We start from the raw sequence: 26,206 nt of genomic DNA, 5'->3' as shown, positions 1-26,206 counted from the left end.
GTTTTTCTCCGGCGACTTCGGCTAAAATTCACCGGACTGTCCGGTGTGCACCGGACTGTCCGGTGAGCCAACGGTCGGCAGGGCCAACGGTCGGCCGCGCAATCCGCGCGAGACACGTGGCCGAGCCAACGGTCGGAAGACGGCACCGGACTGTCCGGTGTGCACCGGACATGTCCGGTGCGCCAACAGCGCCAGATCTGCCAACGGTCTGCAACGGTCGTCTTCGCCGTTTAAGGAAACAAATCGGGCACCGGACAGTGTCCGGTGTGCACCGGACTGTCCGGTGCCCCCGACGACAGAAGGCAAAGATGGCCTTCCGGATTTGCTCTCAACGGCTCCTAGCTGCCTTGGGGCTATAAAAGGAGCCCCTAGGCGCATGGAGGAGATATATAAGCAACCTTTGAGCATTCTTGATCATCCACACTAAGTCTCTGCGCATTCGTTTGTGTTTCTAAGTGATTCGAGCTCTGTTCTAAGTGAGAACTCTGAGATAGTCTTGTGAGCTCGATTCTTGGCCGTGTGTGTGCGCTTTTGCTGTGGATTTGTGTGTGTTGCTTCCCTCCCTTACTCTGTGTTTCATTTGTGATCATATACTTGTAAGGGCAAGAGACTCCAATTTGTGGAGATTCCTTGCAAACGGGATAGTGAAAGGAAAACAAAACACCGTGGTATTCAAGTGGGTCTTTGGACCGCTTGAGAGGGGTTGATTGCAACCCTCGTCCGTTGGGACGCCACAACGTGGAGTAGGCAAGCGTTGGTCTTGGCCGAACCACGGGATAAAACCACTGTGTCACTCTGTGCTTGATTCTCTTGTGGTACTGTGTTTTGTTGAGATTGTTGAGACTTCACCTTAGCCACTTGGCAATAATCGTGCTAACACTTAACAAGTTTTTGTGGCTTAAGTTTGAAGTTTTTACAGGATCACCTATTCACCCCCCCCCTCTAGGTGCTCTCAGGGTCCCCTCAAGCAGCGGGCGCACCCCCGGCTCGCCCGAAGCTAGGCTCGGGCAAACTTTGTCGTGTAGCAACCTCGACCAAATCGCCTTACCGCCGACCGTATCGCATGCGCATTTAATGCGGGGATCGCCTGACACCTTATCATGACACGCGCGCCTCAGTTGGCAGGGTCGAAATGACCGCAGTCACTTCGTCCCTTTACTGTTCATTCTGACAGGAAAACCACACTATTCACCCCGTTCCGACTACTGTGCCAACCACCAGGGTAAAACTAACGACAGTAAGTCACGACCTCCCCCGAGTACAGCCTCAGGCGCAACAGGGAGCTCCGCATCGCCCGACCCCAGGCCTCGGCCTCAGCCTCGGCCTCGGGAGAAGGTCTCTGCCTCGCCCGACCCTAGGCCTCAGCCTCGGGAGAAGGTCTCCGCCTCGCCCGACCCCAGGCCTCGGCCTCAGCCTCGGCCTCGGGAGGAGTCACAACCTCGCCTGACCTCAGCCTCGGCCTCAGGAGAAGTCACTGCCTCGCCCGACCTCGGCCTCGGACCGACTACGCCACAGGGGATACATCATTACCCTACCCCTAGCTAGCTGCCTCATGCTACAAAGGAACAAGACCGGTGTCCCATCTAGATTACTCTGGCAACAAGTAATGATGGTTCCCTGCATGCGTCCATGACGTCGATTGTTCTCAAGCTCCCTACGAAGGCAAAGAAACGTCAGCAAGACCCAGGCCGCACCGCCAGCTGCACTTCTACAGGGCTCAAGTACTTCTCTGCCGGCCACGTTAGCACATAGCTACACCCCCATGTACAGTTGGACCATCTCCTTGTATCTATAAAAGGGATGTCCAGGGCCTTCCCAAAGGAGGCAGGCAGAGAAGGAGAGAAAACGCAGAGAAGGCTAACTCAGACGGCTCACCTCAAGGGCGCACCCTCTCTCTCTCGCAACGCTTGTAACCCCTACTACGAGCACCCCGGTGCAAGATAATATAAGCCTCATCCTCCCCCTTGTGTTACATCTTGCATCAACCCATCTGGACAGGGACACGCAGCGTCAAATTCACTAGTCGGTTGAGGGTCCTCGCGGGTCCAAAACGCCGACAGTTGGCGCGCCAGGTAGGGGTCTTGCCGCGTGTTGACAAATACTTTCCCGTTGAGTTCCAGATGGACAATCTTCAGCAGCCTCTTCAGCCCGGGACGGTGCTCCGCTTCGGGAGTCTCGAGTTCATGTCCCCCGATGGCAGCTACGACATGGTACTCCTCCCCCCACAGCATGACAACAACGACGGTCGTCGGCTCGCCCGGCCGAGGCGAACCCGACGACGACGACATCTCCCCGTGGAGGAAGAGGAGCACCCGAGTTTGCCCCGCCACCCTCCTCGCCAGAGGAGGAGGAGACGGAGCAACCGAGGCCAGGCACGAAGTAGCACCTCATCGGCTGTCGGACCGGAGCGAGTCGACGGCGCCGGCACCCCTGCTGGGGACATGTCGGGTGTTGTCCTCGCACCTGAGACAACGACGGGTGTCGCTTCCTAGCAACGTGCCAACCCCAGCGGACTGATGACGCCGGCACCCTTGCGAGGGACTTGTCGGGCATTAGTCTCGCACCTAAGATAACGACACACTCCGTCCCCGATGCGACTTCACCACCGTCCATCAACCAGGAGGTACCATCAGTTTTCCATCCTGTTCCCTTTAGATTCAGCTTCGATCCACCAAGCGACCCTGCTTCGGTGAGTGCTTTCGCGAGGGCATATCCTGACCTTCCGGGGTACCATATGTGGTCAACTTGGGACCTACTGACGGTCGTCTCAACCTCCGAACCCGCGGGTTCCGAGGAAGAGGACGACCCCGACTTCGGTTGGGATTTCTCCGGACTCCGTGATCCCAGTGCCATGCGAGACTTCATGTCCGCATGTGACCACTGCCTCTCCGGCTACTCTAACGATGACCACAGCCTTGGTGACGAGGGTCACGACCCAACTCGCGAGTGCTTCCACATCGATCAGGAGGATCACGACGAAGATGACCACCTCAGCATGCCAGAAAACAACAACGCCCCTGCGCCTGCGTCTCGCGTTGAGATCCCGCGGGAGCTAGCTGTGGTCCGGGTCCCTGCGGGGGGTCAGGGCACATAGCTCGAGCAACTCCGCGAGATGCAGGCCAAGCTTGACGAAGAAACGGGGCGACTTGTGCAGCTCTGACAAAACATTGAGCAAGAGTGGGCAGGTCGAGCGCTCGCCGGAGGAGCGCGACATTGGGCCCGGGACGTCCAGCGACGTATAATTGATGACGCCAGGGCAGGACTGCCCCCGACATTCAACGGGGCCGGCCAGAACCTAGCTGCAGCGACAATGTTACTTCGAACAATGCCGAAACCATCCACCACCGAGGGGCGACGTATCCAGGGCGAACTCAAGGATCTCCTAGAAAATGCCGCCGTCCGACGAGCCGAGAGCTCTGCCTCCCGAAGGCGAGGGTGCCCCTCGGAGCATCGCGCAACGTCCTCTCGACGCATGCGGGAAGCCTCGGTCCACACCGAGCGCATAGGGGACGGGACGCCTGCAGCCCCGGACCGCCTCGGCAGCGAGCAACACCGCCGCGGCCGTCGAGCTCGCCTCGAGGAAAGGGTGCACCGAGGCTACCACCCCAGGCGCGGAGGACGATACGACAGTGAGGAGGATCGGAGCCCCTCACCCGAACCACCAGGTCCGCGGGTCTTCAGCCGGGCCATACGACGGGCGCCGTTCCCGGCCCGGTTCCAAGCCCCGACCACCATTACCAAGTACTCAGGAGAGACGAGGCCAGAGTTGTGGCTTGCGGATTACCGGCTGGCATGCCAGTTGGGAGGGACGGACGATGACAACCTCATCATCCGCAACCTCCCCCTTTTCCTCTCCGACGCTGCTCGGGCCTGGCTGGAGCATCTGCCTCCTACGCAGATCTTCGGCTGGGACGACCTAGTCAAGGCCTTCGCTGGAAATTTCCAAGGTACGTACGTGCGCCCTGGGAACTCGTGGGATCTCCGGAGCTGCCGCCAGCAGCCAGGGGAATCCCTGCGAGAGTACATCCGGCGGTTTTCCAAGCAGTGCACCGAGTTGCCCAACATCACCGACTCAGACGTCATCGGGGCATTCCTCGACGGCACCACTTGCCGGGACCTGGTGAGCAAACTGGGACGCAAGACTCCCACCAAGGCAAGCGAATTGATGGACATAGCCACCATGTTCGCCTCTAGTCAGGAGGCGGTCGAAGCCATCTTCCGGAAGGACAAGCAGCCTCAGGAAAAACAGAAGGAAGACGTCCCCGAGGCGTCCGTCCAGCGTGGCACGAAGAAGAAGACCAGGAAGAAGGCGCAAGCAAAACGCAACGCCATTGACGCGGATCTTGTCGCTGCTGCCGAACACAGGAATCCTCGGAAACCTCCCAGAGGGGGCCAACGTGTTCGACAAGATGCTCAAGGAGTCGTGCCCCTATCACAGGGGTCCCGTCAAGCACACCCTTGAAGAGTGTGACATGTTCCGGCTTTACTTCAATAAGGCTGGACCCTCGGCAGAAGGTGGCAAAGACCAAGGCAACAACAAGAAGGGGGGTGACAAGGAAGAAGAGTTCCCAGAGGTCCACAACTGCTTCATGATCTACGGTGGACAAGTGGCGAATGCTTCGGCTCGACACCACAAGCAAGAGCGCCGGGAGGTCTGCTCGGTGAAGGTAGCAACGCCAGTCTTCCTAGACTGGTCCGACAAACCCATTACCTTCGACCAAGGCGACCACCCCGACTGCGTACCAAGCCCAGGAAGGTACCCGCTTGTCGTCGACCCCGTCATCGGCAACGCTAGGCTCTCCAAGGTCCTCATGGATGGAGCAGCAGCCTCAACATCATCTACGCTGAGACCCTAGGGCTCTTGGGGGTCGATCTGTCCACGATCCGGACTGGCGCAGCACCTTTTCACGGGATTGTCCCCGGCAAGCGTGTCCTGCCCCTTGGGCAACTTGATTTGCTCGTCTGCTTCGGAACTCCCTCCAACTTCCGAAAGGAAACCCTCACTTTCGAGGTGGTCGGGTTCCGAGGGACCTATCACGCGCTGCTGGGAAGACCGTGCTACGCCAAGTTCATGGCCGTCCCCAACTACACGTACCTCAACCTCAAGATGCCAGAACCCAAGGGAATCATCACCGTCGGATCCACATACCGCCACGCTTACGAGTGCGACGTGGAATGTGTGGAGTACGCCGAGGCCATCGCCGAGTCCGAAGCCCTCATCGACGACCTGGATTGCCTCTCCAAAGAGGCGCCTGATGCGAAGCGGCACGCCGGCAGCTTCGAACCAGCTGAGGCGGTTAAGTCTGTCTCTCTCGACCCTAGCAACGACGCCGGCAAGAAAGTCAGGATCGGCCCCGAGCTCAACCCCAAATAGGAAGCAGTGCTCGTCGACTTTCTCCGCGCAAACGCCGAAATTTTTGCGTGGAGTCCCTCGGACATGCCTGGCATACCGAGGGATGTCGTCGAGCACTCACTTGACATCCGAGCCGATGCCCGACCCGTGAAACAGCACCTGCGCCGTTTTGATGAAGAAAAGCGCAGAGCCATAGGCGAGGAGATCCACAAGCTAATGGCTGCAGGGTTCATCAAAGAGGTATTTCATCTAGAATTGTTAGCTAACCCTGTGCTTGTAAAGAAAAAAGGTGGGAAATGGAGGATGTGCGTAGACTACACTGGGTTAAATAAAGCATGTCCAAAGGTTCCCTACCCTCTGCCTCGCATCGATCAAATTGTGGACTCCACCGCTGGGTGCGAGACCCTGTCTTTCCTCGATGCCTATTCAGGCTATCACCAAATCAAGATGAAAGAATCCGACTAGCTCGCGACTTCTTTTATCACACCTTTTGGCATGTATTGTTATACTACTATGCCATTTGGCTTGAGGAATGCAGGTGCAACATATCAAAGGTGCATGAACCATGTGTTCGGAGAACACATCGGCAGAACGGTCGAGGCTTACGTCGATGACATCGTTGTCAAAACAAGGAAAGCCTCTGACCTCCTCTCTGACCTTGAGATAACATTCAGGTGTCTAAGAGCGAAGGGCGTAAAACTCAATCCCGAGAAGTGTGTCTTCGGAGTCCCCCGAGGCATGCTCCTAGGGTTCATCGTCTCCAAACGAGGCATCGAGGCCAACCCGGAGAAAATTGCAGTCATCACCAACATGGGACCCATCAAAGATTTAAAAGGAGTACAAAGGGTCATGGGACGCCTTGCGGCTCTGAGCCGCTTCATCTCGCGCCTTGGTGAGAAAGGATTGCCCTTGTACCGCCTCTTAAGGAAGGCCGAGCACTTTACTTGGACTCCCGAGGCCGAAGAAGCCCTCGGAAACTTAAAGGCGCTCCTTACTAAAGCACTCATCTTGGTGCCCCCCGCTTCGGGAGAACCCCTCTTGATTTACGTAGCCGCAATCACTCAAGTGGTCAGCGCTGCAGTCGTAGTCGAGAGACGAGAAGAGGGGCATACACTACTCATCCAGAGGCCAGTCTACTTCATCAGCGAGGTGCTATCCGAGACCAAAATCCGCTACCCGCAAATCTAGAAGCTACTGTACGCAGTGATTCTAACACGGCGAAAGCTGTGACACTACTTCGAGTCTCATCCGATGACTGTGGTGTCATCCTTCCCCCTGGGAGAGATCATCCAGTGCCGAGAGGCCTCGGGTAGGATAGCAAAATGGGCAGTGGAACTCATGGGCGAAACACTTTCATTCGCTCCTCGGAAGGCCATAAAATCCCAAGTCCTGGCTGACTTCCTGGCTGAATGGGTCGACACCCAATTGCCAACAGCTCCAATCTAGGCCGAACTTTGGACCATGTACTTCGTTGGGTCACTTTTGAAAACCGGAGCAGGTGCTGGCTTGCTCTTCATCTCACCCATCGAGAAACATGTGTGCTACGTGATATGACTCCATTTTCCGGCGTCAAACAACGTGGCCGAATACGAGGCCTTGGTTAATGGGTTGCGCATCACCGTCGAGCTAGGGGTTCGGCGCCTCGACGCTCGTGGCGACTCGCAACTTGTTATTGACCAAGTCATGAAGAACTCTCACTGCCGCGATCGGAAGATGGAGGCCTACTGCGACGAAGTTCGGCGCTTGGAAGATAAGTTCTATGGGCTGGAACTCAACCATGTGGCTCGACGGTACAACGAGACTGCGGATGAGCTGGCTAAAATAGCCTCGGGGTGGATGACGGTTCCCCCGAATGTCCTCTCCAAAGACATATATCAACCATCCGTCAAACTCAATGACGCACCCGAGTGGACTGGGCCGTCATAGCTCACCCAAGGACAAATGGACAGGTGGAGCGCGCCAATGGCATGATTTTGCAGGGACTAAAACCGAGGATCTACAACAACCTCAACAAGTTTGGCAAGCGGTGGATGAAAGAGCTACCCTCGGTGGTTTGGAGTCTGAGGACGACGCCAAGCCAGGCCACGGGCTTCTCACCGTTTTTCCTAGTCTATGGGGCCGAGGCCATCTTACCCACGGACTTGGAATACGGTTCCCCGAGGACAAAGGCATACGACGACCAAAACAACCAGACCAACCGAGAGGATTCATTGGAGCAGCTGGAAGAGGCTCGGGAAGTAGCCTTGCTACACTCGGCGCGGTATCAGCAGTCTCTGCGACGCTACCACACCCGAAGGATTCAGCCCCGAGGCTTCCAAGTGGGAGATTTGGTGCTTCGGCTACGACAAGACGCCCGAGGGCGCCACAAGCTTACTCCTCCCTGGGAAGGGTCGTTCATCATCGCAAAGATTTTGAAGCCCGGGACATATAAGCTGGCCAATGATCGAGGCGAAGTCTACAGCAACGCTTGGAACATCCAACAACTATGTCGCTTCTACCCTAAAAATGTTTCAAGTCATTCATGTATCTCGCTTTTCTTTACATGTATAAATAAAGTCTAACCATCAAGAAAGGATCAGCCTTGCCTCGGCAAAGCCAGACCCTCCCTCGGGGGCTAGAAGGGGGGAACCCCCTCTGCGTCAAAATTTTCCTCGGAAAAGTTTTCTGCCAAAACGACTTTCGTGCCTTTCGACTATATCGATAACGGAATCCTAAAAACGAGTAAGAGAGACTTTTGAACGGCAAGGCCGACCGAGCCGAGGGACTCCTACTCCTCCAGGATACGGATACCTCACTCATCACCTTCCGCGAAAAGTAACTCGCGCTCGGATAAGTGATTATGCTACCGATGAACAAGTCCTAACGCACGAAACAAGAGGAAAGAAAACACAACTTTATACTCCGACACTAAAAATGTTTAGGCCTCAGCGGCTGCAAGAAACATACGCATACTTAAAATAAACTGTTCCCCACAGGCTCAGGTGTCGGCAGGGGGAGGAGCAGCACTCTCGGCGTCGTTTCCACCCTCAGTGGAATCTGGCCCGGCCTCGGACGGCGACACGGGCGGAAGGATCTCCACATCAAAGGGGGAAGACAGCGCCGCGCTTGGGCCCTCGACAGCCGCGTCAAGCCTTTGGACCTCGGCTAAGGCGGCCTCCTCTTCGTCGGGTAAGCAGTACCCCTCGCTGACCCGCTCCAAATCCACGTCGTAGTGGGAAGCGAGGACGGCGAAGGCCCTCCTAACGCCGTGGTGCAGCGCCCCGCGGAGTCTGCTGCGCACGTGGTCGCCCAAGGCCCACAGGTGACTCTGGGGGGAGCTACCCGAGGGGACGTCGTCGAGGCCAAAGGCCCGGCAAAAAGCCGAGATAGCCTCGGACATGGCCATGCGCTCGGCCTCCTTCTGCTCAGCTGCCTGGGCAAGCGCCTTGCAGTTCTCGACGGACTCGTTAAGAGCTATCTCGAGCCCTGAAGAAAGTCGGACAATATTCTTCAGACACGAGGAGAAGAATGAATACAAAAACAAAATCACAAAGTAGGCAAAACATACCTTCGGCCCGGGCACGCTGCTGTAAGGCCATAGCTTGGGCGTGCCTTTCGACTGTGTCGATAACGGAATCCTAATGACGAGCGAGAGAGACCTTGAACGGCAAGGCTGACCGAGCTGAGGGACTCCTACGCCTCTGGGATACAGATACCTCACTCATCACCTTCCGCGAAAGGTAGCTCACGCTCGGATAAGTGATTCTGCTACCGACGAACAAGTCCCAATGCTCGGAATAAGAGGAAAGAAACAAGGCTTTATACTCAAATACCCAAATGTTCAGGCCTCAGCAGCCACAGAAAACAAATACACATACTTAGGATAACTATGCTACATAGACTTAGACGTCAGCAGCACCCTCGGCGGTTTTCCCGACCTACGGCAGATGTCTTAGTACTTAAAGCAATTACATTTTGCTCTCAGGCAAATACCATTACATTCCCTTACAAACGGGACCCCAGCTCCATTCCCGTGGGAATGAACTACCTCCACACCAGAGGGGCTGCGAGATAACCAACTCCAAGCGGCTCGTCGGCAACCACTGCACCAGCAGCGACAACGACCTCTGCCTCGGGCGGCTAGACAGCAGCAGCGATTGCCCCAGGGCAAACACTACTGTGAATAGGCCCTCGCCCCCGTCCCCCTACGAGGGGCGAGAACAAGCCATTAAAGCCAAAGAGCCGGAGGTCCGGTGCGCAGGTGGCACTGACGGTCTCGTCGGTGGAGGCAACCCCCTCTGCAGTGGGGAGCCTCACCTGTGGCGGCCACCACCTCAGCACCAACGACAGCGGCCACCTACGCACCAACGCCGCACCGGCGAATGGCGGCCGCCCCAGCGCGCACAAGCAGGTCCTCACTCCCGTCCTCGCCACAGGAGCGAGGACAAGACTATCCAAGAACACGGACACCGCCCTTGTGGCGTACGACGTGTTGTACGACCCCTCGGTGCGGTCGGCGGCGCGGGAAGGGCCGTGGACATGGCTGACCTGCGCACGGTGCGACCGTCGCCCGTGCGGTGGACGGACAGCCACACCCCGACTAGGCAGCAGATGGCAGTTCGCCCCCTCCGTAAGGCTGGTAAACGCCCTTCTCCCCCAAATGCTGGAGGAAGAAGCGGGTCGCCAGCCCATGCGGAGGGCAGGACACCGACTTGGCTTGCCCTCCTCCCCAGCACGGATGATGAACTTCCTTGAAGCTGAGGGCAGGGGGAGGCCACGGCCCGGCTCGCTCTTCCCCACCACAAGGCTGGCGGTCATCATTCTGGGTGACCACTGGCGGGGATCTGCAGCCTGGCTGCATGATGAAAATCCTTGAAGCCGAGCGATGACTGAAGAGTACCAACCCCCACGAGGTCGCGCTCCTCCAACAGCAGCAAGAAGAAGGCAACACAGGTGCACCCCATCTGGGGGCTCGGAAGGTGGAAAGATGCGATGAATGCGAGGAGTGCGAAGGCACGGCTGGAAAACATCTTTAAAAGCAAACTGTAAAGGCTGGCAAGAACGACTCAAGGTTAAAAGCTTCATCTACCAAGGGACGCGATCTCGCCTCGCCCGAGCCCAGCCTCAGGCAAGAACAGTAGTCCCGAATGGATTCGCGCCTCGCCCGAGGGTCCCCTCAAGCAGCGGGCGCACCCCCGGCTCGCCCGAAGCTAAGCTCGGGCAAACTTTGTCGTGTAGCAACCTCGGCCAAATTGCCTTACCGCCGACCGTATCGCATGCGCATTTAATGCGGGGATCACCTGACACCTTATCCTGACACGCGCGCCTCAGTTGGCAGGGTCGAAATGACCGCAGTCACTTCGTCCCTTTACTGTTCATTCTGATAGGAAAACCACACTATTCACCCCGTTCCGACTACTGTGCCAACCACCAGGGTAAAACTAACGACAATAAGTCACGACCTCCCCCGAGTTCAGCCTCGTGCGCAACAGGGAGCTCCGCCTCGCCCGACCCCAGGCCTCGGCCTCAGCCTCGGCCTCGGGAGGAGTCACAACCTCGCCCGACCTCAGCCTCGGCCTCAAGAGAAGTCACCGCCTCGCCCGACCTTGGCCTCGGACCGACTACGCCACAGGGGATACATCATTACCCTACCCCTAGCTAGCTGCCTTAGGCTACGAAGGAACAAGACCGGTGTCCCATCTAGATTACTCCGGCAACAGGTAATGATGGTTCCCTGCATGCGTCCATGACGTCGATTGTTCTCAAGCTCCCTACGAAGGCAAAGAAACGTCAGCAAGACCCAGGCCGCACCGCCAGCTGCGCTTCTACAGGGCTCAAGTACTTCTCCGCCGGCCACGTTAGCACATAGCTACACCCACATGTACAGCTGGACCATCTCCTTGTATCTATAAAAGGGATGTCCAGGGCCTTCCCAAAGGAGGCAGGCAGAGAAGGAGAGAAAACGCAGAGAAGGCTAACTCAGACGACTCACCTCAAGGGCGCACCCTCTCTCTCTCGCAACGCTTGTAACCCCTACTACGAGCACCCCGGTGCAAGATAATATAAGCCTCATCCTCCCCTTGTGTTCCATCTTGCATCTACCCATCTGGACAGGGACACGCAACGTCAAATTCACTAATCGGTTGAGGGTCCTCGCGGGTCCAAAACGCCGACAAATAGAGTGCCAGACATTCTAAGGCAATGTTAAAGCTTCAAAGATGTACCTCACTTTGTAGAATATGTTTCCAACTTGTTTCAGCTCTTCAAACACGAGTTTTCTCGTTTCCACCGTTGTTCGCGGGTTTCAGGTGTTTTTTGGGGTTCTGAAGCTATTGAGCGCTAGACATCGTTAAAGAACCATTAAGAAAACTAGGATGTATCATGGTTGAGATAAAAATCTCTAGCGAGTTTTTCTTCCAAACAAAGAGTTCTTTGTGTCTACTATGATCATCAACACAAATGATCATGGGTTTAGGCTATGATTGCAAAGTTAATTAATTGGCCTAGCACATCAAATATGTCTATCTGATCACTCGACTATATTTTAGGGTCTGTTTGGTTCAACTGTAAATTACTAAAAATCCGACTCTGACCATAAGTTCTGAGAAAGTTGAAGCGAGTTGACAATAGTAGTAATTTAGTTAAAACAACTGTTGAATATGATAGCTTAGTAACATGAATGATAAAAATTTGAAGTATTTGAGTAGGAAACGATTCTAAATTAAACTAACTCATTTAGTTGGAATCACAATTTTTTTGCAACGAGTCTGGTTTAAGTGAACCAAAGCCGATTCCAGCTCTCTAATTTCGAACTCGTTACTCACTGCTAAAAGACACGTCAGCCCCACACAGAAGCCGACATGTCCTGCTCCTCTGAATTCTGATCCGTGCGGTGCGGCCGTGCGGGTGTCCGTCTCCTCCATTGCGAAGCCGCGAGCTCCTGCGTCAACCAGATCACACGAACCAAACCAGCGCCTCCTCCCCCGAGTCTCACCGCCAGCGCCCATGGCGACACGCTACTGGATCGTGTCTCTGCCCGTGCAGTCACCTGGCGCCATCGCAAGCTCCCTGTGGTCTCGCCTCCAGGACTCCATCTCCCGCCACTCCTTCGACACTCCGCTCTACCGCGTAAGAGATCCCCTTTTCCGACCCCTCTCCCTCTCACTCTCCCGCCGGAATTTAGTTCTCGCGTCGCCTCACCGTATCCGCCATCTGCGCAGTTCAACGTCCCGGATCTCCGCGTCGGCACCCTCGACTCGCTTCTCGCCCTCAGCGACGACCTCGTCAAGGTTCCCCCCGCCGCCTTTGCTTCCCGCACGATCTCGATCTCCGTTTTCCCACCTCTAACGTCTGCTGCCCCGAGCACTAGCCTCTGATTCGATGCCATCTATACCCTGCCCGCAGTCCAATGTTTTCGTGGAGGGCGTGTCACACAAGATCCGGAGGCAGATCGAGGACCTCGAGCGCGCCGGAGGGGTCGAGAGTGGGACCCTCACCGTCGATGGCGTTCCTGTCGACACCTACCTCACCAGGTCTGCTGCCTAACTGCTATCTGTCCAGCCCAGGCTGCCCAGCTGATCGGACGCCTAAAACCAACCTTTTGTGTTGGCTCCGCGTTCAGGTTCGTGTGGGATGAGGGCAAATACCCCACAATGTCTCCGCTCAAGGAGATTGTTGGCAGCATCCAGTCACAGGTTGCCAAGATTGAGGATGATATGAAGGTTTGATTGCACGTCTTAAGTCTTATTACACAACTCCGCTCCTCTCTGCCTATCCTTTTTTGTGTCCTGTCCCGGCCTGCCCCAGTTTATCGCTGGTATAGCAACATCAACTCATTAGCTAGATGCTAGACTCACGGGTATTTTATTTGCTACTGTTGCAGTCCTGGTTGGAATTGAGGAGCTATGGTTGCTCTTCAGGCTTCACAACTGAAATACATGCAACCATATTCATATATGTATAATAAGAGGCCATGTTTTATACTTAGACGTGTACATTACGAAGGAGCTCAGTACAGTTGCCAAGATATTCTAGGGGATTTTTGCCTTCTTTCATGTCAATTCAACGTTATCACTACATTGTTCTAACCACTGTTTGTTTGACTATTAGATCTACTTCCACTTGTCCTAGCATATAGTTGTCACGTGCTTCTGATACAGATTTGTGGAGCCACTAGGACGCAAAGTGATGAGAAACCATTGATCACAGATTTTGTCAGGACTCGACAAACAAAAAAATCACGTTTCTCAGCTAAAATACCATTTGGTTCTTTGGCTGTGATTTTTGTTTTGCCCTCAGTTTTATGGCTCTCGGTTTTGCTGTACTGATGCATCTGGTCAATAACTTCTATGCTTTATTTTAAATTCACAACTTCTAAAAAAAACTCTCTTCCCCAGGTGCGAGCAGCGGAATATAATAATGTAAGGAGCCAGCTTAGTGCAATCAACAGAAAGCAAAGTGGGAGGTAAATTGCATTGTCATACTTTTGTGCAGACCCTGGAGGAACTGTTTGATGCCAAGACCATTACGTTTTCCCTTGTTTATTTTAAAAAGGAACAGGAGAGCGGAACTGGATGGTATATCCATTTCATCTGTTGCTTTCCTGTACTAATTAGTTTGTCTTTTATTGTGTGAAAGCTTAGCGGTTCGTGATCTTTCCAATCTGGTAAAACCGGAGGATATGATCACCTCGGAACATCTTGTGACACTTCTTGCAATCGTTCCCAAGTACTCCCAAAAAGACTGGCTGTCAAGCTATGAGACACTTGATACATTTGTGGTAAGGTTAAATTTCGATTGCACTCTTCATTTATCATGCTTTCTGCTCATTACAACCTCCCAAATTGAAATATTTTTCTTATAACTTTCCTCTTGAAGAGAATTGAATAATATTTTAACTGTTCTTAGGAGAATCTTACTTTAGTTAGAATCTGTCAAGGCTGTCTAAATTATGTACCTGATTTCCTTATATAGTTATATTCATACTTGATTCGACTGTCCCATTCATATGAGCTAACTAATAATTACATAGGTACCTAGGTCATCTAAAAAGCTCTATGAAGACAACGAATATGCTCTCTACACTGTGACACTATTTGCTAAGGTTGTTGACAACTTTAAGGTCCGTGCTCGCGAGAAGGGTTTTCAGGTAAGATTTTCTTGAGATTTACGCTTTACATTAGTCTGGCTATCCTGCTTTAGTCTTTTGTCGTCCACTAAATTTTTTGTCATTTGTTTCCAGATCCGTGATTTCGAGTACAGTCCTGAAGCACAGGAAAGCCGGATGCAGGAGATGGAGAAGCTACTGCGAGACCAAGAAGCTATGAGGACCACTCTTCTTCAGTGGTGTTATGCCAGCTACAGCGAGGTACTTGTCTTTTCCTACATAATCTAGTGGTCCTAACGACAACTGCATTTCTTTTCTTAAAGATTCTATTGATTACATTTCAGCTGTAAGTGTCAGTTATGTTGAATGGAAATTTTAGGCCCTGTTTCTATGGAAAGCCATCATGCCATTAATGTTTCCTGTCATTATTTTCTTCAAGTGCGTTAGAATTGATAGGTTTCTCTTAGGTCCCGTTTGTTTCCTTTCATTTTGAGGAATTAGAATCTTATTAATAGAATAGGCTATTTTATTAGAATGTGACATTCCACCACTTTCCAAAGTTATCATATAAGCCTATCTCAAATTCATGGGGTGAGAGATGGAAATTGATTCTATAGGTTTACATGCTATTTTTCCGATGTACAATTTATAGCATAATCATCTACTTGATTCGCTATAACATAAATGTATTATATAATTATCTCTCTCATATGATTTAGAATAATATATAAATATATTACATATATAAATATATGAACTTAATTAGTTTTGTCTAGATTATAATTATCAAAATGGAACTGAATTCCAACCAAACAAACGGGGTCTTATTGAAATTTGAAGTAAGGGCATTTGTTGTGAGCCCTGATTCTGGCATGCTGGAACTGCCTTTTGCTTCATGTTAATATATTTCACTGGCACAACCTTGTTATTTATGGTGAAATTAATATGGTGGTATCTCAATTTCTTGGTTGTGAACTGTAATTATTATTGTGCAGGTATTCAGTTCCTGGATGCACTTTTGTGCTGTGCGTGTCTTTGTGGAGAGCATTCTTAGATATGGTCTGCCGCCATCATTCCTGGTAATTCTCTCAGACTTTTTTTTGTGATGGCAAATATTATGCTTCAGTTTCTTGTCTGATCATATGTTTTGCATCAGTCTGCTGTTCTTGCACCATCTACAAAGAGCGAGAAGAAAGTAAGGAGCATCTTAGACGAGCTCTCTGGCGATGCCCATAGGTAATTCAGTGGTTTGATTGGGGTGCGATCCGTTGGGTTTTTATTCACATGTTGGTGTTGTTCTTCACTAACGCAACATTTGGAACGCAGCCTGTATTGGAAATCCGAAGACGATGTAGGCGTTGCTGGTCTGGGAGGCGAAACCGAGGCGCACCCTTACGTCTCCTTCACCATAAATTTTGTCTGAGACAAAGTATGGTTCCTAGACCGTCTGTGGCCTAGGCAATATAATACTTGGAAGCAGCTATTGGAACGCAAGCGCGGAACGAGCATGTATATTACTCTGTTGATTTATCGGTTCATGTGGTCCTGTAGTTCATATCACAGAGAGATCAGCCGACGGATGCTGTAATTTCTGAGGAACCTATGGAATTCCTGTAGTTCATGTGGTCCTGTAATTTCTGAGGACTACCTACCTATTTCCCTGCAGCACTGCACCTTGTAAAAAGACTTAACCCGTGTCTGTAGCAGCTGGCTACTGGATTTATTACATCTACAATAAAAGTCATTTTTAATGGTTGTTTCATAAGAGTTTTCAGCAATTTGAACGATGCGGCAAGTAACTAACAAAGAAAGAGATGAAATGAGTTTCGTTGGGGATGAAACCATGTCCACACTGTTACCTAAACATATTGTCTTTTGAAGAGGCTTTTGAAGAGGTGGTCATTCGGGTTACCTGAAATATTCGGCTTTGGTAATTTAGGTTTTTCTAAATTCGGGTTTTGAAAACCGCTATATGATGTCTATCCGAAATAAGCATGTTGGTACGCAAAACTGGGTACCCACTCCTGCTAGATAAGGCAGGATCCTTGTGGCTATCCATAGGCCATAGCCACATGGTGACTAGAGCTGAAAACGAGCCGAGCTCTGCTCGGTCTGTCTCGTTAGATAATTGGGTTTGGCTCGGCTCGCCTACTCAAAGAGCTGTAAAAGGAGGCTCGGCTCGATATAGGCTCGTGAGCCGGCTCGGCTTGATACAGGCTCACGAGCCGGCTCGGCTCGCAAGCTGCACCTTGAAAAATAACATTGCATTATATAGTGAATTAATAATCTATAAATGTGAAATAAATAATTATAATGCGACATTACAAGTAATCTAAATTATAATTGTCATATATCCATCATTAAAGACTAAGAAACAGGTCGAATATATATAAATTTTTCCAATATTCATCATTATTATATAGACTGATTAATTTTGTCCAGCTCGTGAGCCAGAACGGCCCAGGTCGGCTCGTTGCCGCAACAAGCTCGAAAACCTAGCTCGGCTCGGCTCGCTTGAGGCTCGTGAGCTTCTAGCTTTTTTCCGGTCCGAATGGTGACGGGCAGTGTAACCTGACTTAGAGTTTGGGCCTGTCAGACGGGGCCACTGGCCTCCGCCACCACGTGTCCCGTCGGTGGGATTGCTCGGCAACTACAGCCTGGGACCGGACCCCCAAGGGGCGGTCCCGGGCCCCCATGTATGCCATCTGGACCTCTGGCTATGGGAGGTCCTGCGCCGCTACGTGTCCAGACCATCACAGATGAGACCCGAACCTCCACAAGTGTCATTCAAATCCCTAGTCAGGGGAGGACCGTGACCGCAACATCTGCATGCGTTCTCAACTCCCGCTCTCCACTTAGGCGGGGATACGGTGCTGCAATGTGGTCTGCGGCACATCGCAAAAGCCGCCAAGCATAGCCTCTTGCGAGCTTCTGGCATGGGGAAGCCCGTATTGAATACAGGCAGGAGGCACGCCTGTTCACACCGGTCATAGGCGTGTGCACCCCCACATTAAATGCTGGCGATAAGCACAATCCACAAGGTCTGGGTCGTGCCTGTAATCCGCACTTTACCAAGGCAAGACCATTCTCTGCGCCGCACATGGGTGGCGTCCATCATGACTTCCGCTATTCCAACTACAACACTAGGTGAAGGGACAGGCGGAGGGGACAGGACAACACCGTCTATCTACTCCCCTACGCAAGTCGGCAAGCTAGTCTACACCATAGCCTACACCAGAGCCTTCACCCCACACGCCGACAAGACTGGACAAAGGCGAGTCTGACCAGAGGAGCCCGCACGACGACCAAGAGAAGATATTTGCCTGCCGTGGAGGAAGATCTTGGTCCACCTAGCTCTATTCGTCGCTCCACACTCCATATTATTATATTCTTTGGCCCACTTGTCGTTGTCCAGCTCACTTGTACATGCTCCCCTTAAGCTATAAAAGGGAGGACACATGTGTTGCAAGGGGATAGTGTTAGCTAACTACTGCTACCTGGACACAATAACCAGAGAAACCGAAGAAGATATAGAACAGAACTGTGGTATTGATTATCTGAAAATCTGGATGATTCTTTTACAAGAGTTTAGACTACTTTTTTTGTACGCGCGCTGCCTGCTAAGCAGACCAAATACTGGCCGGATAGCGCCCACTGGGCCTGCGCTTGCGACGGCCCATCTCCGTAGCCGTTTGATCGACATCATTCCCTCCATCTTCCTTCTGATGTGATGGCTGTGGCTGGTGCAAAGCCACTTCATCTTCCCAAGTATCATCTACTGAACGGTCACCACGTGAGACAGTCCTGTGTTGCAACACTTCGACAGGATACTGAATAGCAGGCTGATCAGGAAGTGAAGAACTAACTGGACAGTTTGGAGTGGACATGGTGACAACCTGAGCTGCAACACGTGGAAGACATGATGAACAGTTGCAGATTCTAGCAATTTAAGCTTGTAGGCCACTTGTCCAATTTTCTGCAAGATCTCAAAAGGACCAAAATACTTGTAAGATAATTTGTGACTTGCACGGGCAGCAACAGATGTCTGAACGTATGGCTGCAACTTCAAATACACCATGTCGCCAAGAGATGATGGATTCATTCGCCGACTCCAACTCCAAGGCGGCCACACGTGTAGACAAGGCTCCGTCAACAACATCGATGCGCTCCTACCAAGTTGCCTGGATCTCGGCCACATGCGCATCGATGTCGATGTCGTTCACCTTGGATGACAGCGACGTGATTGACTGGGCGTTGCTCGACACCGTGCGCTCCAACGCTTGCCAATGGCGATCCTGCGCATCCAAGCGGTTGCAAATCTACTGCAACAGGCGAGATTGCGTTGCCAGGGTCTTCGCTTGTTCTTCCATCGTCGCGGAGAGGCCGGACTCCGATGTTCCCGCCATGAGTCGAGGAACACGCCCAAGAACCAAGTCGGATACCACTTGTTAGCTAACTACTGCTACCTGGACACAACTACCAGAGAAAACCGAAGAAGATACAGAACAGAACTATGGTATTGATTATCTGAAAATCTGGATGATTCTTTTACAAGAGTTCAGACTCCTTTTATACGCGTGCTGCCTGCTACCTTAAGCAGACCAAGTACTGGTCGGATAGCGCCCACTTGGCCTGCGCTTGCCACGGCCCAACTCTGTAGCCGTTTGATCGACATCATTCCCGCCATCTTCCTTCTGCTGTGACGTCTGCTGACAGATAGACTCAAGCTCCCGAGGGACAAGCTCGCTCATGCTGCGAGACCCACATTCGAACTCCCTCGGAGGCATCTCCATCTAGATCTAGGCTTTCTCAAACTAAAAAAACTTGACCTGCGGGGGTAAGACAGCCCCCGGACATTGTATTAAGAAGAAGACCTTCTCACACAGGTCAAGAAAACCCCCGAACCCCTGCCCCACCCATACACAGCGGCATCGAAGCCCATGTGAGAACGACCACGACCGGGGCTGAGCCTTAGACCTGTGCTTTGGCGTGGAACAGACGAGGAGATTTTTTTTAACCACAGCCTGAAATTCGCTCCCACGGGGAGTCGAACCCAGGACCTGAGGAGTGCTACTCAGACCACCTAACCAACTCAGATAGAGGCCCTTTCGCTGGCTTTCTCAAACTCTTAGCAGTACAACTCACAGTGGAGTTAGATATTATGCTCCAGCGGCCCGAACCATTCTAAATCCTTATGTGTTATTTTGTTCGTTCATCTCATCAGGCAAACCCAATGCAACCCTCTATTTCTAAGATCAGGCGCGCCTCCGATATTTGGCGCGCCAGGTAGGGGGAACGAAGGTCAGCACTATGGTCTCTCTACCTCTCGATGGATTTCTGGAAGGAGGCGAACGAGGAGTGTTTGAGGTAGCCTTCGTCGGCCATCGATCAAGCTCCACCCTCGACACCCACGAAGGCAGTGCAGGTCGCTGCTTAACTAGGGAGTCGAACACTCGGCGTCGTTGCCCAGGCGGTTAGCTCGGCCTAATACCTTCTATCCATAAGGTAGCATGAGAATGAACAATTCCTTTGTAATAGGATAGCACTTATCTGTGGACCAGCTCGGTGACGTGCACCCTCATAAACCCAGTCCGGCCCAGAGAGGTCTGCCCTCATAAACCTGGTCCAGCCAAGTGAGATCTACCCCTCATAAAACCCGGTTTCTGGGTCCATCGCACAGTTCTCATGTATCCAGTTATAAAGAAAGATTTTGCTCTCAGTTCAATCCTTATGTGTCAATTCCTTTTCCTATTTTATTTTACATGTATCATTTCCTCTACCCCTCACACGAGTCCAAACTGCTTTGTTATCATGAAATTCGAGTTATGTAACTATCCTAGCACTTAGTTTGGACCACACTTAATGATGAATGGGTATCAGATTACTAGGAACTCGGTCCAGGGAAAAGGTCCATGTTCTCGGCTCTCAGGGGTGGTCCGGAGCTAGGTAGTCGCTTAGCTTGGTTCCGTACCGTAAGCCTACACCCTCCATCACCCTAGAACAATTGACCTAGTACCTTGGACTAGGTCCCTAGAGGTTCGGACCTCGTTCAAACTTCAAGGATGGTTCCTGAAACTAAGCTCAACAAGGTCCAGTTACATGATTCGAGGGATTGAATGCAACGAAGTAAGGGCCTAGGAGGTACGTTGCTAAGCATCGATCTTGAATTGTATTTAGGACCGACCTCTTGTTTGACGGTAGCCTCAGACAGTTGAGACTACCTCCTAGAGAGCCAATGTGATAGAGGCCAGTAGAGGAAAAATCTTGCATTTGAGCCAGGCTACACTTAGGCAACGTCTAGTCTGGTGGGATCTGACCCCATAGGCCCGGTATACTAGCGTACATCGCATAGCTCAAGTGCGCTATCCCATGAAAAGATTATTCTCTCCTAGTTTTGTTTTTGCAATAGTGGTGAAGCGTCATCAGACAAGCTACTTGGCAAGTTGGCATGGAGGTCGTAGGCGTGGAGCCGCTGCACACCGCTTAGGATCAGCATGCTTGGAGCAAAGTGCATGAATGGCCCCACTAGTGGATTCGCCACCTCACCCGAGGTGGCCCAGGGGTCTCTATCGGTACCCCAAGATTGGGGTACCCACTCTTGCTGGGTCAAGGCGAGACCCTCTGTGACTACCCATAGCCACATGGTGACGAATAGTCTACCCCGACTCAAAGTCTGGGCCCATCCGAGGAGGCCACTGGCCTCCAGACCTCCACTGGCCTCCGGGCCATTGCCACCACTAGTCCCGTTGGTGGGATTGCTCGGCAACTATAACATGGGGTCGGACCCCCAAGGGGAGGTCACGGGCCCCATGTTTGCCATCTGGACCTTCGGCCCGGGGAGGTCCGGTGCTGCTACATGTTCAGGCCATCACAGATGAGACCCGGACCTCCACAAGTACCATCCGAACCTCCAACCAGGTCAGGTCCAGGGTGCCATGTCTGCATGCGTTCCCAACTCCTGCTCTTCGCTCAGGTGGGGATACGGTGTTGCCACATGTCCTGTGGCGCATCGCAAAGGTCGCTAGGCATAGCCTCATGTGAGCATCTAGCATGGCATGTTTGCATTAAATACGGGCAGGAGGCACGCCTGTTCCCACCAGTCACAGGCGCGTGTACCCCACATTAAATGCGAGTGGTCTATGTAGTCCACAAGGTTTGGGCCACGCCAATAACCCGCTCATTACCGAGTCAAGACCATTGACTCTCTACGCCGCTCAAGGACAGCGCCACCCATCATGACTTCCACTATTCCCACTACAGCACCAGTCGAAGGGACAAACAAAGGGGACAGGACGACACTGTCTATCTACTCCCCTACGCAAGTCGACAAACTAGTATACATCGTAGCCTACACCAGAGCCTTCACCCACACGCCGATAAGACTACGTGAAGGCGAGTCTGGCTAGAGGAGCACACACGATGACCAAGAGAAGATATCTGCCTGTCGCAGAGGAAGACCTTGGTCCACCTAGCTCTATTTGCCGCTCCACGCTCCATATTATTGTATTCCTATGCCCACTTGTCGGGGTTCATCTCCTTGTACATGCTCCCATTAAGCTATAAAAGGGAGGCCACATGCGTTGCAAGGGGACAAACTCAAGCTACCTAGGGAAAAGCTCGCTCGAGCTCGCCCGTGCTAGGAGATCCATAGTCAAACTCCCTCGGAGGCATCTCCATTCAGATCTAGGTTTTCTCAAGCTCTCAGCAATACAACTCACAATGGGGTAGGGTGTTACGCTCGGTGGCCCAAACCACCCTAAATCCTTATGTGTTCTTGTGTTCGTTCATCTCATTAGGCAAACCTAGGCAGCCCTCTATTCGTAGGATTAGGCAGGTGCATTCTGCCACCTGGATGGAGTTTACTCTCCGACAAAGTGGGTACCCAAAAATTTGGGAAATCCCGGTTTACCCTATCAGAGTTTATCTTGTGCAATATATCACTATGTTTGGCATAATATGAGGGTAGTAAATAATTAGGTTACAATATTAATATGTCATTTTGATTGCACAAATATCTCATCTTTATAGTTCACACATTACAAATTAAATTCATAGTGCTAGGAGTGCCACATCACAATGGTACTTGGATACAGAAAAAACTAGCGGTCCAGTACAATGGAAACATAAAATGATTGAAGTAGAACTAATAGAAATCCACACATACAAACATAATACATTACTGCATTAGATACCACAACTTAGGACATTGAAGAGTTCATATAAGTCATCAGTCCATAAGAGTATACTAGGTACGTGCCCGTGCGTTGCGACGGTGTATAACTATTTGATAAATGTTAATGTACAACGATCTTAAGTAACACTACGAAAATTGGCCCCAGTTGATAGTGTAATTTTACCATTTTCAACAGATATAAGTTTAAAAGCAGATCCAACTATTACAATAAACATATGCTTTACAATGTATCATAACATATTTTAGTAGCATTTTGAAGTAAAGAAACTTTGAGTGCGTGCCAAAAAACAAATTATTTTTCCAAAACAACGATGGTGCCGCAAACTATGAGATAGATAACCCGACTTCATCTACAATCCTTGACTGCATGGGCATAAAATAGCATACCTGCAAGCAAAATTTTAGTCAAAACTGAGGATATGTGACCATGATCTTAAGTAGCACTAAGGAAATTGGTCTCAGTTTACAATGTAGTAATTTAACCATTTTTCATAGATAGAAAATTAGAAGCAGATCCAATCATTATAGTAATCCTATGCTTTATGTTGTATCATAGAAGATTTCAGTAGCATTTTTAAGAAAATAAACTTTGAGTGTGCGCTGAAAGAAACATTTTAGAACTGTTGGAAGCTCGTTTCACCGGGGAGATAGATAGCCTGACTTCATCTACAATCCCTGACTGCGTGGGCGCAAAATAGCCTACCTACAAGCAAAATTTTAGAACACAAACATTTTAGAACTCTAATATGTGACTCCAAAAAAATCTTACATCTGTATCGATTACAAATAATTTGCATTAAAAACTATTGGAAGCTCGTTTCACCAGGGAGACACTCAAATCCTTATAAGCAACACAATAGTCTAGTACACGGATTATCTCAAAAAAATATAGCATACGACGAGAGTCATGTACCTAGGGCACAAGTCCTGCTTCCATTTATACTTCCATGTCCACGCCACACACGACAGACCCATAACCAATTTATACAATAGAAACATAGAAAGGGGAAGTGCTTCCTAGATAAAAACATTGTGCAAAATCATTAATAAGTTCAACAAGAGCTTAAGGTCGTATAGACAACACAATGGTGCACTCTTGAGTAGTTAAAACTCAACAGCTATTCAGACAATAAAGTGATAAACACACATCAACAAGAGCATAACAGAATAGGTTAACAGTTACAAGGAACCTACAACTCTGATTACAGATGGAAGCCATCCTCTGTATAAAGCAGGAAAGCCTTCTTCACCGTAGATTTGTCAAGGAAGTTTCATGCTTTTGCTACACTTTTGGGTAGCCTTCATTGTATACATATCTTTGTTGGTTCTGTTTAGATTAGCTACAGGTCATATAAAACATGGAAATGAGGCAAAAAATATCAAAGGGTCATTTAATAGGCAAGTTAAGTAAAAGGAAAGAAATGTAAATGTATACAAGTTTTTTCATTCCAATCGTGTCGTATTTATGGATTAACGTCACAAGGTATCTCAATGGTTGAAGCTATTACAATTAGCAGAATTTGCAATGGAATGAGAAATATATTGAAATGGACATGTGAAAGATAGTTGAATGCTGCATTGACAGAGTAACACATGTATAATCCATAAGCAGGTTGTTAATCAAATGGTTAAACCATGGTGAAATTGCATAGTACCTTGTGAGTGCAGGAAAATGTGCAAGATAAGCAGGCTCTGCCGACCTAGACGGGGCTTCTAACTTAGCCAAAAACAGCACCCGATGACTGTATGAAAATCTGAAACATAAGTAGCATGAGCCAAGCTGAAGCAAGGGTAAAAAGTGTAACCTGATGAAGAGCTGAAAAGATCCGGTAGGAGGTGATATGGTGCGCGAAATCCGCACAAGATAGTACATGGACACTGCACAAGAAATTGAGAACTAAATTAGACAGTAGTAAAGAAAACAGTCAGAATAAATAAAAACAGCCCAGAAACATAATCATTTAGGTGGAATTACAATTAAAAATGATAACTAAAAAAAGAATTGAGAAAACCTCACACTGACCTATGCAACAAGTAACTAACAAATTGACAAGATCAAATAGATCACACTACCATTTGTTTCTGTGAGAACTGAAGTTTGCGTCAAATATAGGCCAAGAAGACAGAGAACATCAATACTGGAAGAGAACACATCAGTATTTAGGACAAAATCTCAGTGCATATTTTCGATCCAATTTTAGTTTATCAGTGGCCACAAGCAGGGACAGATCAAATCCCAAACATTCTCAGCACACAAGCAGGGACAGTAGTATCAACTGAACAAACAAAGATTTGTCTCATTACCAAGCGAACTGCCAAGAAGCGCCGCTAGTCCTCATCTCATCAAAATGAGGTCTGTGTGGATCGTAGGGGCCACATCAGATCGAGACGAGAACCACCCGCCCGAGAAGATCTCACTGCTCTCGCCGCCATTGGCTCCAAGCAAAATGAAAAATGTGGAAGAAGAAGAGAGATCCATTATGCGGACCTGTCTATACGGAGCTGGCGGCGGAGGGGAGGATCCGCCTATAGGTCCACAACGATGCGCCGGTGCCGCGCCAACGCCTCGTGTAGCACGAACGCCTTGTCGGTGGAAGGATCCGCCTATAGGTCCACAACGATGCGCCTAAAGTTTGCGTCTTCATTCGCCGACTCCAAGGCGGCCACACGTGTAGACAAGGCTCCGTCAACAACATCGATGCGCTCCTACCAAGTTGCCTGGATCTCGGCCACATGCGCATCGATGTCGATGTCGTTCACCTTGGATAACAGCGACGTGATTGACTGGGCGTTGCTCGACACCGTGCGCTCCAACGCTTGCCAATGGCGATCCTGCGCATCCAAGCGGTTGCAAATCTACTGCAACAGGCGAGATTGCGTTGCCAGGGTCTTCGCTTGTTCTTCCATCGTGGCGGAGAGGCCGGACTCCGATGTTCCCGCCATGAGTCGAGGAACACGCCCAAGAACCAAGTCGGATACCACTTGTTAGCTAACTACTGCTACCTGGACACAACTACCAGAGAAAACCGAAGAAGATACAGAACAGAACTATGGTATTGATTATCTGAAAATCTGGATGATTCTTTTACAGGAGTTCAGACTCCTTTTATACGCGTGCTGCCTGCTACCTTAAGCAGACCAAGTACTGGTCGGATAGCGCCCACTTGGCCTGCGCTTGCCACGGCCCAACTCTGTAGCCGTTTGATCGACATCATTCCCGCCATCTTCCTTCTGCTGTGACGTCTGCTGACAGATAGACTCAAGCTCCCGAGGGACAAGCTCGCTCATGCTGCGAGACCCACATTCGAACTCCCTCGGAGGCATCTCCATCTAGATCTAGGCTTGCCCCCGGACATTGTATTAAGAAGAAGACCTTCTCACACAGGTCAAGAAAACCCCCGAACCCCTGCCCCACCCATACACAGCGGCATCGAAGCCCATGTGAGAACGACCACGACCGGGGCTGAGCCTTAGACCTGTGCTTTGGCGTGGAACAGACGAGGAGATTTTTTTTAACCACAGCCTGAAATTCGCTCCCACGGGGAGTCGAACCCAGGACCTGAGGAGTGCTACT

The 26,206-nt window shown here is 50.7% G+C and overlaps 1 protein-coding gene across 1 annotated transcript; it reads left to right on the top strand.

Moving 5' to 3' along the window:
• The first annotated feature begins 12,219 nt into the window (after positions 1-12,219).
• On the top strand, positions 12,220-16,195 carry LOC100281241 (uncharacterized). The gene is given in 11 exon segments (NM_001154160.2): positions 12,220-12,460; positions 12,553-12,621; positions 12,737-12,864; positions 12,954-13,053; positions 13,729-13,796; positions 13,970-14,111; positions 14,364-14,480; positions 14,574-14,699; positions 15,434-15,517; positions 15,595-15,674; positions 15,765-16,195. Coding segments are annotated over 11 exon segments (1,134 nt in total). The 5' UTR covers positions 12,220-12,337; the 3' UTR covers positions 15,862-16,195.
• Positions 16,196-26,206: the final 10,011 nt, after the last annotated feature.

This window comes from Zea mays, chromosome 6 (genome assembly GCF_902167145.1).
Source record: "Zea mays cultivar B73 chromosome 6, Zm-B73-REFERENCE-NAM-5.0, whole genome shotgun sequence".
NCBI lineage: Eukaryota > Viridiplantae > Streptophyta > Magnoliopsida > Poales > Poaceae > Zea > Zea mays.
Note: the sequence above shows the minus strand (reverse complement) of the source record. Positions and strands in the feature narration are given on the sequence as shown.